The sequence below is a fragment of the Cariama cristata genome, unplaced genomic scaffold (assembly GCF_000690535.1).
Source record: "Cariama cristata isolate BGI_N322 unplaced genomic scaffold, ASM69053v1 scaffold10721, whole genome shotgun sequence".
Classification (NCBI taxonomy): Eukaryota; Metazoa; Chordata; class Aves; order Cariamiformes; family Cariamidae; genus Cariama; species Cariama cristata.
The window spans coordinates 44,523-57,316 of NW_009597547.1; the positions used below are offsets into that span (position 1 = coordinate 44,523).

A 12,794-nucleotide genomic window follows, 5' to 3' on the forward strand; every position below is an offset into this window, starting at 1 on the left:
AAATTGGTATCCTCTTTGTAAAATGGTAAGAGTCAAAGTAAAGAAGCTCGGTTACAGAGAAGCAGAGAAATTCATCTTACCAACTGTTTCACTTTAACCACCTGCTGAGCACCCACTGACTGTGCAACGATGGAGTTCGGCTGTGAAATTTTGATACCAATTGGGGTTCCAATGACTGGTTTCACAGGCTGGAGAGGGGTTGCTGCTGAAGATGCCACTGTAGAGACGAGCACTGGTGTTGCAGACTGGAGAGCGGACGTTGCTACAGCAGAGGTGAAGATCGGTTTGACAGTCTGGATAGCAGTCAGCCCTGATGTTGCTATTGTCGTGGTGAGGACTGAAGCTGCGGGCCGAGGAGATGCTGTCACCACTGCAGAGGAAGGAACAGGCTTCACGGTCTGCAGGGAAGTTGTCACCAATGCGCTGGCAAGGACTGGTTTTATAACTGGAGAGGCTGTTACTGTTACAGTGGCAGACACTGGTTTTATAACTGGAAGAGAAGTTGTTGCTACAGCTGAGGTTGCCACTGCTATCGAAGGAGCTGGTGCTGCAGGGGTACAGGTCAAAACAGCTTCTTGGGTTGGAGCTGGCTGCTGCATACACTGCTGGATAAAGCTCTGGGCATTGGGCATTAGCTGCCGTAAGGCAAGCATGCTTTTCTAGAAGAAAAATGAAAAAACACTGGATATAACATCAGCAGAGTCATCCACAATACTGATACGTTAGCAACTGAATCCTCTTCCTCATCTTCCAATTTAATTTTTCACGAGACAATAAATAGCTTATTCCAAAGAAGTTTTACTAGAATTCAGGCACCCTTAAATGGATGACAATACTGTTCACTGAAGACCACAAGAATCACCAACACAGGCTGAGCAAAGGTCAACAGTCACCATGACCTCACTGCACGTAGCAAATCCCATCTATAGGGAAACTCACCCACAATTTTGTTCTTTTGTTTAGATTTTTCAACTTGGAATTTATGTTTCAGAATAAGACCATTTAAATGCTTTGCTACCACAAAAAAAAATTTGTTTTGCCAAAAAGCCCTGCTATATTGTAACAGCTGTGTTTATTCCATGGAGCCCGTCTGACAGAGAACTACAAATTACCCAATAAAGTCAGAAACAAGTTCCGAAGACAGGAGCACTTCTATATCAATACAGCTGTATCTACACTAGAGGGGGATACCACTTTAATAATGTCTGTATAACTGCAGCAGCACAACCGAAGCCAGATAGCTCTCTGCAACAGGAGAACATTAGTAAAGGTATCTGGCAACTTCTCATTTTTACTAGAGCTGTGTTTGAGAAGGTTAATGGAAAGAACAATCTTCAAGCCCTCTACAGATTTTTCTCCTTGACTATGTACAGTCTGTTATGGCTCAGAACCAGGGGAAATCAGTTCTGTAGTTACCTGTACATTCTCACAAACCCCTTTTTCCCCCTTGACAGTTTTTGAAGTTTCTAACTCAGTCTCCAGCACAGTGCTCTTGCTCTGGGCTTCACGCAAAAGCAATGTGTTTCGCATACTAATACATCAAGTGAACAAATTGTTTGCACATCCGGACCTTCTGCAGCACACCTATCTTTAACATTCACTTCCTTTTCTTGTAAAAACGCTGCTCAGCTTTCCTCATGTTTCTGATGCAATTTATTTACCAAAAGCATTCAGCACAGATGTGAAAATCAAGCAGGCTTCACAGCCAAAGCCACAGTACTTTTCCACCTATTGGAACAGACAAAACAAAACATGTTCAACAACTTCAAAAACCTGCAGCTCAAAGATAAGAGACAACTCCAGAGAGTCCTCCCTAAAATTCCACTTCACTAGCTAAAAGTAAATTGGCAACAAGTCGGATCACATTTCTTTCCAGACGTGAGCTGCAAGTATTTCCCCCACAAACAAGGCCAGCACCGATCCTCATAGCACCTTAGAGAAGTGCTCCTGAAGTCAGCTTCCATTTGGCACTCGATCCCATCACAGATGCTCAGAGTTATGGACCAGACCTAACTGCTGTGTACCAAGTACACATCCTTAAGGTAATTCTGGAAAAAAGCAATCAGGGTGCAAGATGTTTTAAAGGATGAGTAACACTACAAAGTCAGCTAACTTTGACCATGAGAACGTCTAAACAACGCTTCTGAAGTCATAGTATTTCTTTGTTAATAAAGCCTGCAACAGGGAGAGAGCACATTGTCAAGGATTATGGGGTATAGATACTGCCCAAAACAGAAAAGTCTAGATGATACCAGTGCCTGGCAGCATGCTGCAGGAGAAACATGCAACGGCTCTGTTGTGATGGGTCAGGGTCTGACCCACACTGATGAACCCAAGTCAACTCCTGTGGAAGTGCCTCGGGGTCTGTGCACCAAGCGTAGGAGCTCTCAACGTGGTGGGATGGCTCATTAACTCAGGTTGAGCACTGCTGTGAATGCATGAGGCCAGTGCTGTGCCTGAACTAATAAATCCTTAGGGGACCCAAAGGACTGGACGCATTGGCAACTGCAGTGCAGTCACCCCTTGGTTCCTCTGCATGAGCTAGTATGAGGCTATCAGGGCTCACCAGCCTCAGACAAGGTCTAGCTGTGCCAGATTTAGGCTGGGTCTGTGCAGAGCTACTGAGGTTCACTTGCTCCGTTTCAGGAACAGCACGGCAGCAGCTGAGCCGGCCCCACACAGGCGCAGCCAGCCCACGTCCAGCAGGTTTCATCAGCCAGGGTCTTGCAGAAAGCAGCGACGTTACTTCTGAAGCCAAAGCAGAGCTCTGCCGGGACTCCATGCAGCTCATAGGAAACCTCTGCCAGTCACACTGACCCTGTGCTCGCAGCCCCGTCCTTCTGCAGGCAGAGTTGCACTGGATGCAGGAAAGCTCATACTCTGAGCTGTTTGCTTTTCTGGCTTTTGCATTGGCATTTAAGAAGCCTCCAGGGAATTAAACAGAGAATAAATAAGTGATCAATATGAAAATGTTATGTCAAGCCCTGCAGAGATGACTGTAGTCTTCTAGACTCAGGGCAAACTTGCTAGCAAAGCATTTAAAGGTTGCCACTGTAACAAAAATATTCATGCCATACTTGAACAGGTTAACACCAGCCATCTCGAGTAATATCAACATTATCACATGCATTGTTACATATGCTGTCAAATATTAAGGAAGAGGACAAACTCCAGAAAACCTCTGTCCCAGCTTTACCACTTAACTATTCTTCCCTGATTCTCCATCATGCTTATAATGAATGCCAACGAAAAGTACGATCTATCAAGCCAAAGAATACTGTGTACATCGAAATTAAGTAAATGTAACAGTTTTCCACATTTTCATTGGGATTTAATGCTTGCTGTACAACAAATATGTTCATTTTTATTTTGCTAATACCACTGTACCATATGATTAAAAGTGTTAGGAAAGTATTTTTTAATTTACATGATTATTTGCTTGAATGGGGATAGAGTTGTCCTGGGTCACTTTTCCTAAGCTGCAGTAGTCCTGTCAGACCCTTTCTGGAGAAACGGGTGGGGTTTTTTCTGCTTCCAGTTAAACACAAACCATCAGACAGATGAATATGTATGTAGATTCCCTGAGCTTAAATACTGCATAAACTGTGCACAGCCGCTGTTGTCAGTCTTCTGCATTAGAACTCAGAATAGCTACAGTTTTGATGAGAAAGAGGTCATCTTAGTATAGCTGCTCTACTGTAGATGCACCTGCTTCCAAAACATAAGTCTCCACTAATGACTAGAGGGTAATTACTCTCCAATTTAAGAACACACTTTAAAGTACTCCTCTGAAATCCTCCCTCCCCCAAAAAACTGTCTTTCCAAGAGCAACAGTCACACGGAGTTAGGTTAAGCACCATTTCCCCAACCGACCTGAGCAAATACCTATTTGAATGCTCTGACTCCTTCCTTTTCTTTTCCTCCTCCTTCCCCTCATTAAATACTATATATCCACAATCAGACACTTACCTTGAGAAAAGGAACTAAATACGGCTGTGGAGAGGACTTGAGCTCTATGTATAGCTTTTTTGTAAATTCTTCTGGTTCAATTTTTGCTTCCTAAGAGGAAAGTATAATTACAATGGTAAGTTATAACTATTAATCTACCATATTTTTTCCCAGATGTATCAAAAGTGGAAACCTACATTATCATGGAATTGTTCAGTGTCAGTACTCAAATGCTTTCTTTTCCTCCTGTATTTTTAAACAAAAGGTTTTAGGATAGAATGGTGGTGTAATTTAGATATAGTATTATCAAATTAAATTACTGTCTTCAACTACTGGCAGTTAACACACTTACGGATACTTGTTCAAACATCCTTCACTGAAGTGAACTGATAGAAACAAGTTTAGAAGTAGCACTGATCCTTTTGAGTACCTCATTGTTATGCAGAGATATTTAAAATCCACTAAGAGTACTTTTTTTTCTGTAAAGGCAGTTTATCTGCATAAAGATCAGTTTAAAGAGACCAGAGACAAAAGACAACTCGGTAGTTTTTGTAAGACAAGTCTAGACTAATGCATACATAGCATAATAAAGCGGAACACTTAACATTGTCTCTCAAAAGCAGGAGAAACTGAGTACCAGAAGATCACTTCTGCATACCACTCCGGTAAATCCTCTGGCTTGCAGAGCACAGTCTCATTTCTTAGTGTCTTCCACTCTGCCCCAACACAAACACCTGACTCAAGGGCTTGGGAGGGTTAGGAAGGTACAGCAGACTTCCAAGACCCCTCACTCACTACTTCAGTGCCCCCACAATGGGGCTGCGGTGATGCGTAGCCCACTGACACTGCTGCCCTTTCTCACCCTCCCAAGCAAGACCCTGTCACAGACTCACCAAGAACATCACCTCCTCCAAGAAGGTACAGACGTACAAGGATGAGGGACCCCAGCACCATTCTCAGTCTCTGCAGAGACATTACTCCTCTCACCTGTATTCTACTTCAGAATACCCGTTCCAAGGAGCTATGCGACCAGAGAAGGGGTTTTAAAAGGACTGTATACTCACAAACAGAACTCACAGCAGCTCTCCTATTTACTCATTGGATCTGCTGCCTCTTAGGTCTCACCAAGCTGTGGATACAGGTCGCTGAAGTCTCACTGATACAGATGCACTGATTTGGTACCCTACATCTCAGTGCATATACAGTGCTTGACACCCACTTCATGAGATGCTGCCTTAAGGACCATTTTACTTCACAGCTGCCATTTACTCGTTTCCCTCATACATATGAAACATTAATTTATTTCGCATTTAAATAATATACCCATAGTGAATGGCAGACAAACAGTATTTTTAAAATACTACAAAAAGCAAACAAGTACACAGTTAATGATGCATTAATGGCTGATAACAACTGTTCTTAAAAAAAATAAAAGTACTGTAAGCATAAGAAGGAGCAACTCTAGTATTTTCCTACAGAAGCAAGGTGTTTAGTCAGCAGGGACACAGAGGCAGGGGAATCAAATTTTTACAAGGCTGCATCTTCAAACAATCTGCTCTCTGAAATTATACCTCTGTCTACAGCACATTTTTCTGGACTGAAAAGTCCTTTGGTACCACTAGCAAGGCCATCCCCCTCCACCAGCCCACAGCCTTCTGCTATGGTGGAACAACAAAGCAGCAGCAGCAGTCAAATGCCAAGACAAGAAGTGGCAGGAGAAATTGTTACCAAGAAAACCCAGCTGTGCTGGGGTACAGCACAAGGCAGCATACAGAAGCCATGTGCGAGGAAAAGAGAGCAGTTGGCAGCCACCACATTATTTTCTCCATCCCATTGTCTAAAGACAGATAATGTCATGCTTGTTTCACTGGAGCTTCACTATCAACCTGTAAGTCAGTTCTGTCTTGGAGTAAAGCAGTAGCATGGACTTCACACTGCACTGCAACCTCCATGGTAGTACTCTTGCCATTGAGGACTCAAAACTACACTAACATGAAAAAAAAGGAGCTCAGACTCAGAAGCTGTGTTAACTCAATCAGCTCCTCCTGCTGTCAGTTACCTGCATGGATAAAATGAAACAGCAATGTGAGGGGGGGGGAAAATACAGCATAGGATCCAGTTAAAACAAGAGTTATAATGTCAGACTTAAACAAGGTCAGATGTACTCAGTCACAAATCCCACTCTTCAGCTGTTAAAAAAAAAAGACAAGGAACAAAGCTATAATGAAGTCAATGTCAAAAACAATACAGAAATGAGGCAGATTTTGGTTTAAAAAGAGTCTCACCAATAGATTTTGCACCAGATTCTTCACATTCTGCCCCATCTCAGAGGCTTGAGGTCCACTAGATGCCAGTTTTATTAGCGTAGCAAGAAAATTCTTGCATTTCTTCACATTCTCCAGCATCTCCTAGTGTGGAAATAAAGAGAATACTGTTAGACGTTGCGTTGGCTCTCCAACCTCTGATGAATATAGGGAATGTTAATTTTTAATTAAAAACTTTTTTTTTTTCCTTACTGTAGAAGCACTGGTCTGTGCTACTGTTGTGCCCTCTGCTTTCACAGAGACTGCCTTTTGGGAGATAGCTTGTGCAGGTGGTCCTGTAACTGGAAGTTTTACAGGTGTTCCAGTACTCGAAGGCTTTACAGCAGTAACTGCAGTAACACTAGCTGTTGCAGCTGCTGGCTGGAAAGAAAAATTAACACTTTTTAACCAAAGACTAACATGACAAACATACTGTATTCTGCTAGCATATAAAGCAGCACCCTCCCTCCACACTACTACTGAAAACATCAATCTCTGTTTTTAAAGTTCAGGTTAATTTGCTTTGAGAGGTTCTATTTAATACAGAAAGTACAGAATCGACCCAGCCATAATTCTGTTTTCAAATCAAGGGCAGGGGGAGGAAATGACAAAGGCTCACTCAGACTGAAGGACTGCCTGCAACTTCAAGCGAAGAGAGAAAGCTAAAGTTGTCCTGAAGAAAACAATATATTAACTTTGCCAGGCTCCTACAGTCTAAGGATTTCGGACAATGCTAAGCTAGGTGATACTACTCTGTAGATAAAATACGATCTTAAGTAATTATTTATCTTCCTTTCTTCCCCTGCAGCTCCTCTCCCAATTGCAATATCCCTAACTCTTCCTACCACTTGTGGAGTAGGCAAAAGACATCGTGTCCACTTTGGAAGGATGCATCTGCGAGCAAAACCAGCCAGCTGAGCAAATGCCCCTAACAAGTTCCTCCTGCCTTTTCCAGGGGGAAGCAATTTGGATCTCTCTCCCCTCTGCCCAGACACAAAACCTCACCAAATTCAGTTATTTTAAGACTTCTTTTTAAAATCTCATTAGAATTTACTAACAGATTCAGAAGCTCCAGCAACAGGAGAGTAATGAAGGTTTAGGGAAAAATAAGAACACAACTGCCTCTCTCCTTTGCAAACCAGGCTAAATAGTAGTTTCCAGAGGAAAACCTACTAAACTGAAGTACTTCTACTTCAGATTTTTAAACGGAAAAAAAAAAACACCAAAAAATGCAACATGGTGGTTCTGATAAAACAGAATACAATATAAGTAAAAGACTTCGCCTCTACAAAAACCACTACTTTTGATTTCTCAACTTGAAAACTCAAAAGCCAGATCAAACCGGCAGGTTAGAGAAAAGCAAGAATTTCAGATTAGCATTTGAAACCTGAAGTTGGGTGTCATTCTTCCTCCAAACTCCTCAAGAGAAAGTCTGGTTTTGCAGGCCAAATTCTAAGTTCAGATCTGCACAACACTTTCACTGACTCTTAACACAATTAAACACCCTAGTTTAGTCCAACAATCACAAATTAATACTCGCTAATTGCATTAATGATAAGGTAGTAACACAAGTGCCTAACACCCTACCACGGATAAAACAAAAACTAATCAGTTGGACAGACATCATGTAGAATATCAAAGGGCTTTAAAGTCCTTCAGGACAGGGAAAGTTAATGAACAAATATTTAAAGCTAAAGCAAAACACTTTTGTTATTTATTTGTAATTTTTTTTTCCCTGGGTGGGTCCCCCCTCCTTCCCCAAGCTGCTGCCAGCTTGACATGAAAAGAAGCAGGCAGCTACCAGAAAGCTTTCCAGCCTAGGCTCCCACTGCTGGTAACACTTTAATAGCTCTCTGCAGGATCTTTGCCACCACCACCGCCTCTTCCAAGGATGAGGCTCAACAGCTTTAAGACCACAGGGAGGCAAACTGGGCAAGAGAATCCCACAAACAGATGGATGGGAGGAAGACGAAAGGGGACAGAGTACAGACCTGCCAAGCTGCAATGCCCTGGGCTTTTAAAAGTCGAAAACATGAGGTTCGCAGGAGCTGATCTCTTGCAAATTCCGGCATGTTTACACATCAAGACCAGAACGGCATTTTATCAGCTGAGGGAGGGAACAACAGGAAGCCTGCTGGACCCTTTTCCCAGGAAGATGAATATATGGGAATTAACTTCTGTCATCTGCCCTCAACCTTTTTCACTACTGACAATTCTCATTCTCACTTCGAGCAACAGAGAAACAGTCGCCACAAAAAATGGCATTAATCCTGCATATTTTGAAGTCATTGCAAGAGAAGTGGTGCTCTGCATCTAAATGAAAGTGCCCCAGCATGATGCTAATTAGATACTTTGCAGCTTCGTTACCCCACCTGGGAAGAAGGTAAAAAATATAAACGTGCAGGTATTTTGTCTAACCTCAGAGCTTAAACATTCAGGAGCATCAAAAAAATGGAAATATTTTTGTAGATGAGGAGAAGAATCCTGGAGTCAGTAAGCAGAGAGAGTTTTGCAGATAGCAGTGTTCCAAGTTGTACTTCGCACACGATAGGCGATACATAACCAAACCAAGGATTATTTCCTCTCCACTGTCTCCCACTTTCTGTGATACACCATACTTCCACACCAACACTCTTCTCCTGCGACTTCAAAAAACTGTCAAGACTAATACCAGCAAGTTCTTTTAGGACTAATGAATGAACCGCTGCCAAAAGGAAATCAGACCCAAGGGCTCTTCCTTCCTTTCCCCAGACAGTTCCTGCAACCTTTCGCACAGACTCCCTTGTCAGCACTCTTCTCTTGTCCACCCCAGGGTGAGGAGTGAAGTGGTCCTGTGTTGGCAGGATACATCCATATTGCACCTATTTACTCTTCATTGTACAAGTAGCTTGTATAGAGGGCTTTGCAATCCTCTGCAAAACAGAGGGGCTCCAAGGAAGCCACTCTAAACAAAGCAGCGCTATTAATTTTTCCTAAAGTCATCGTTCCTGCTGTTTAAATCCAACCCTATGGTTCATTAGAAGTGCTCACATTTCTACAACAGATAAAAATATGGCTTACAAAAAAATACTTCATGTATATCTCTTTAAATATCTCAGAAGAACACAAGTTAAATGGATTACATTAAAACCGAGATGTAAGATGTAAGAAAGTAAAGAACGACCAAGTTAAAGGCAGTTTTTAAGTTAAAAAAGGAAATGTTAATAGCATGATGAATTTCAATGTTTATCCACATGAGCATGTGAGGATGTAGGCAGCTTCATCCATCAGATGGAAGAAATCTTTACCTTCACCTGTTCTCCCCAGTGCACGGGTAGTAGACGACTATTGCTTTCATATCTTTAAATCTCTACACAGAGATCACAACCACATGGTTTGCAAGCTAGCATTCCAAAATAAAAGTCGGTGAGGAATACCTGTTACTGTTCTTAGACACAAAGCTTATATTGTTTTCATTCTAAGCAAAATAGAAAATGTATTAAGAGAGGCCTCCGGGTTTTCCCCTTTAGCCTCAACATTATTCCATCTGTAGTGAGAAGGAAGAGAAAAAAGATAATATACAGAGCTGTGAGTAGTTTTCAGTTGCTGATACAGAACAGCAGGAGGACAAATTTGTAAGTCAGACTGTTAGTTACCACTGTCAGTGAACATATCCCGAATCCTTCAAACACCCTCAAGGTCAAGAACATACATCCAGCATGTTTTTTGAATGACTGATCCTGCTCATTTACTGAGTGCTTGGTCAACCACTACAGGCCAGTCTACTTCAAGCTCTTGTTCACAAAAGGTATGTACAAGCCAGACTTCTTCCTGATTTCTCCTCCAGATTAAGAGGAGAACGGAAAATTTTAACTGCAGAAAGAAGCAATTTTCTTTTCATCACATGTGCAAAAACAGAGGATGAACTGTATCTAGGGGAAGTCTCATACTCTACAGGTGGCAAGAGTCTCTTCAGAAGAGTCCTACAACATTTTTCTCCGGAAAGAGAGAAGACCTAGGAAATAAGACAAAAACACCGTCTAAAAAATAATGAGGCATTTCCAATCACTGTCTGTTTACAGTTGTATCTGTGGAACCTGTCTGCCAAACTCAATTAGAGAACAGAGGTCTTCAGCTATGACCTTCCTTCAGTTTTTAATGAGGGGAAAAAAAAATGTACACATGAGAAACAGCTTGACTGGTGCACATAACTCATTTTCTCCTCAACAACACCTCAGGTATGCTTTTTCCCCCCCAAGGAATCATGGAACCCCAACAGGAAAGAGCACTAGGAAGTCTCCATTTCCCAGAAAATCTTCAGCTAAGGCTTGAAGGAGCTCTGTCACAGGGTAGAAAAGCACTGGAAATGACTCTCTGAACTATTTATTTTATCCATTGTTCATGCACTTTCTACTGTAGCGAGATAAGATGATCTGACACATACTGGCAGAAGCATAATTAAATTATGCATTTGAAAAAAAGACATTCAGAAAAGAGATTGTGAGGACAAAAGTTACAAAGTTACAAAGAGTTAGAAATAACAAGAATGCATCCGTACTTCCTTCAGTTCTCTCTGTCACTTATTCTTATTCCACTGCACTATAAAGCTTGCCACCTACCTGTATTACAGCAGGTGTCTGAACAGTAGAAGCCACAGCATTTGTTGTTTGAGAGAATGTTTTCACAGGAGCAGCTGCTACTTTCTTTAGTAACTGAGTGCCAGAGTTCTTAAAAAAATAAAAATAAAAAATAATTATACATGTGCAGAGAACAGCTGTCAGACAAGTCAACGACAAAACAGACACTGAAGTTAGTACCTGCTCTTATTTGACATAAACCAAGACACCCACTCTTACACTAATACAGGCACCGTTCACATAGTCCATATAGTTTAAACACTGTTCAACAAAGCTCTTTGGTCTAGCAGTTTAATACTCAAGAACAGATTCAGAGACATTTAGACACAATGCCTAGTCAGAATAAAATTGTTAAAGGATAAGCATGATAGCAAGAAATACGCGGATGGTTACTTTTTTGTATCCGCTCTTACGCTTGCATGCTGATCGCGTTACAAGAGATGGAAGCAAAAAGCCAGCAGAGCTCAGGGAAGAAGGAACATCCTGAAGACATGGGAAAGGTGCTCAGCTTCACTCAGCTTCAGAGAAGTATCCCACCAGAGGACTGCAAGGTTGCAGTTACTAGCAGTAACCATGGAGGTAGATTTTTTGGTTTGTGGTTGTTTGGCTGTGGTTTTTTTTTCTTAAAACTCTTTACATCATCATCAGAGAGAAATTCTTTAATTTGAACTATACCACATGTATCGGCTAGCAGGTTTTTCAAACTGAGAAAGTAAAGCACATAGTGATGTTCATATCAAAACCAAACACCATCTTGCTGTTCAGAATTATTTAACCCTCCATTAACTTATCTGCAAACCCTGTTGTAACTACATACCATATAGCTACGTCAAACTAAAGCTATGAGAGAAGCTACCTGTACAGCACATATTCTGATTGCAGGTGTGCTGGTCGGTACAGATGGTCCCACGCTTGTGTTATTTTGTGGCTGGTTCTGTGCTCGTGCTATTGCTTGTTGAGATACTAGCATGAGTTGGCCATTACCGCTCCTGATAAGAACAGTTCCTGTTGGAAAAACATATCCAGACTGTTAGAAATTAAGTGATATTATGGTTTTCCTATGCTTCTGTGGAAGAAATAACTAGACCACACTGATAAGATAATGTAATATTTAGTTTCTTACTCTGAGGAACAGCTGCCAAGAAATGCAAGAGCTTGGCGTACATCAGCTTTACTCTGTATTTCATGAGAGAAAACAATTCCTAAAGTCAAGAGAAAAACTTAACTAGACAGCCACCAGTGAAACACTATGTGCATACAAGAGGCAAATTGCAAAGCAGTTCATCATGTGAGTCAAAAAGACATTTTGGACATTAAAAAGACAGACACACCCCACACGCGCACACTGGGATTACTTTAACAGTAACTTCTTCAACCTGCAAAATTCATCACCACTATCACACTTGGCTGCCTCTATACATTTTCACTTTCTGAACATTTAGGCACATACTTAGACCTGAAGGTACAGTTTAGAGTATCTGCAGTGGGAACTGAAGCCTGACTAATACCAGTTCACCTACCTCGACCAAGACCATCCCCCTGGGTCAGAGGGCAGTGGTCTCCAATGAAAGCCAAGGTCACCCAGACACTTGAAGCTGTCCCTCTGTCAAGGGTCTGTCCAAAAGCATTAAAATGTATGGTTTTAATCAAAGCAGCTTACAGGCAAATAGGGAGATAACAATGGGAAAGAAAAAAAATAACTAAAAAAAAATTTAAAAGATACTCTTCTGCCTTGTTTCCTTGCCTTTTTAATGTTTTCCTTTCAAACCTACAGCAACGTCAGCCCATCCCGATTCAACTCCTACCACCTTTCTCCCACCCCATCAGCTAAAACGACAAACAATTAAACAGTTAACAAACCATGAGTGTTTTACTAAAGCTTTCAAATGCAAATCACCCTGAGGAGAATCAGTCAGATGCCACAACA

The 12,794-nt window shown here is 41.6% G+C and overlaps 1 protein-coding gene across 1 annotated transcript in view; it reads right to left on the minus strand.

Moving 5' to 3' along the window:
- TAF4B (TAF4b RNA polymerase II, TATA box binding protein (TBP)-associated factor, 105kDa) overlaps positions 1-12,402 on the minus strand; it is a 56,346-nt gene extending 43,944 nt beyond the window's left edge. Inside the window, exons 1-9 of the mRNA XM_009708935.1 lie at positions 12,388-12,402; positions 11,991-12,069; positions 11,724-11,872; positions 10,850-10,957; positions 6,465-6,632; positions 6,234-6,356; positions 3,970-4,059; positions 570-659; positions 81-398 (exon numbers count right to left, since the gene is read on the minus strand). Of these exons, the coding sequence (XP_009707237.1) occupies positions 81-398; positions 570-659; positions 3,970-4,059; positions 6,234-6,356; positions 6,465-6,632; positions 10,850-10,957; positions 11,724-11,872; positions 11,991-12,069; positions 12,388-12,402 (1,140 nt within the window). The remainder of the gene's footprint in view (positions 1-80; positions 399-569; positions 660-3,969; positions 4,060-6,233; positions 6,357-6,464; positions 6,633-10,849; positions 10,958-11,723; positions 11,873-11,990; positions 12,070-12,387) is intronic.
- Positions 12,403-12,794: the final 392 nt, after the last annotated feature.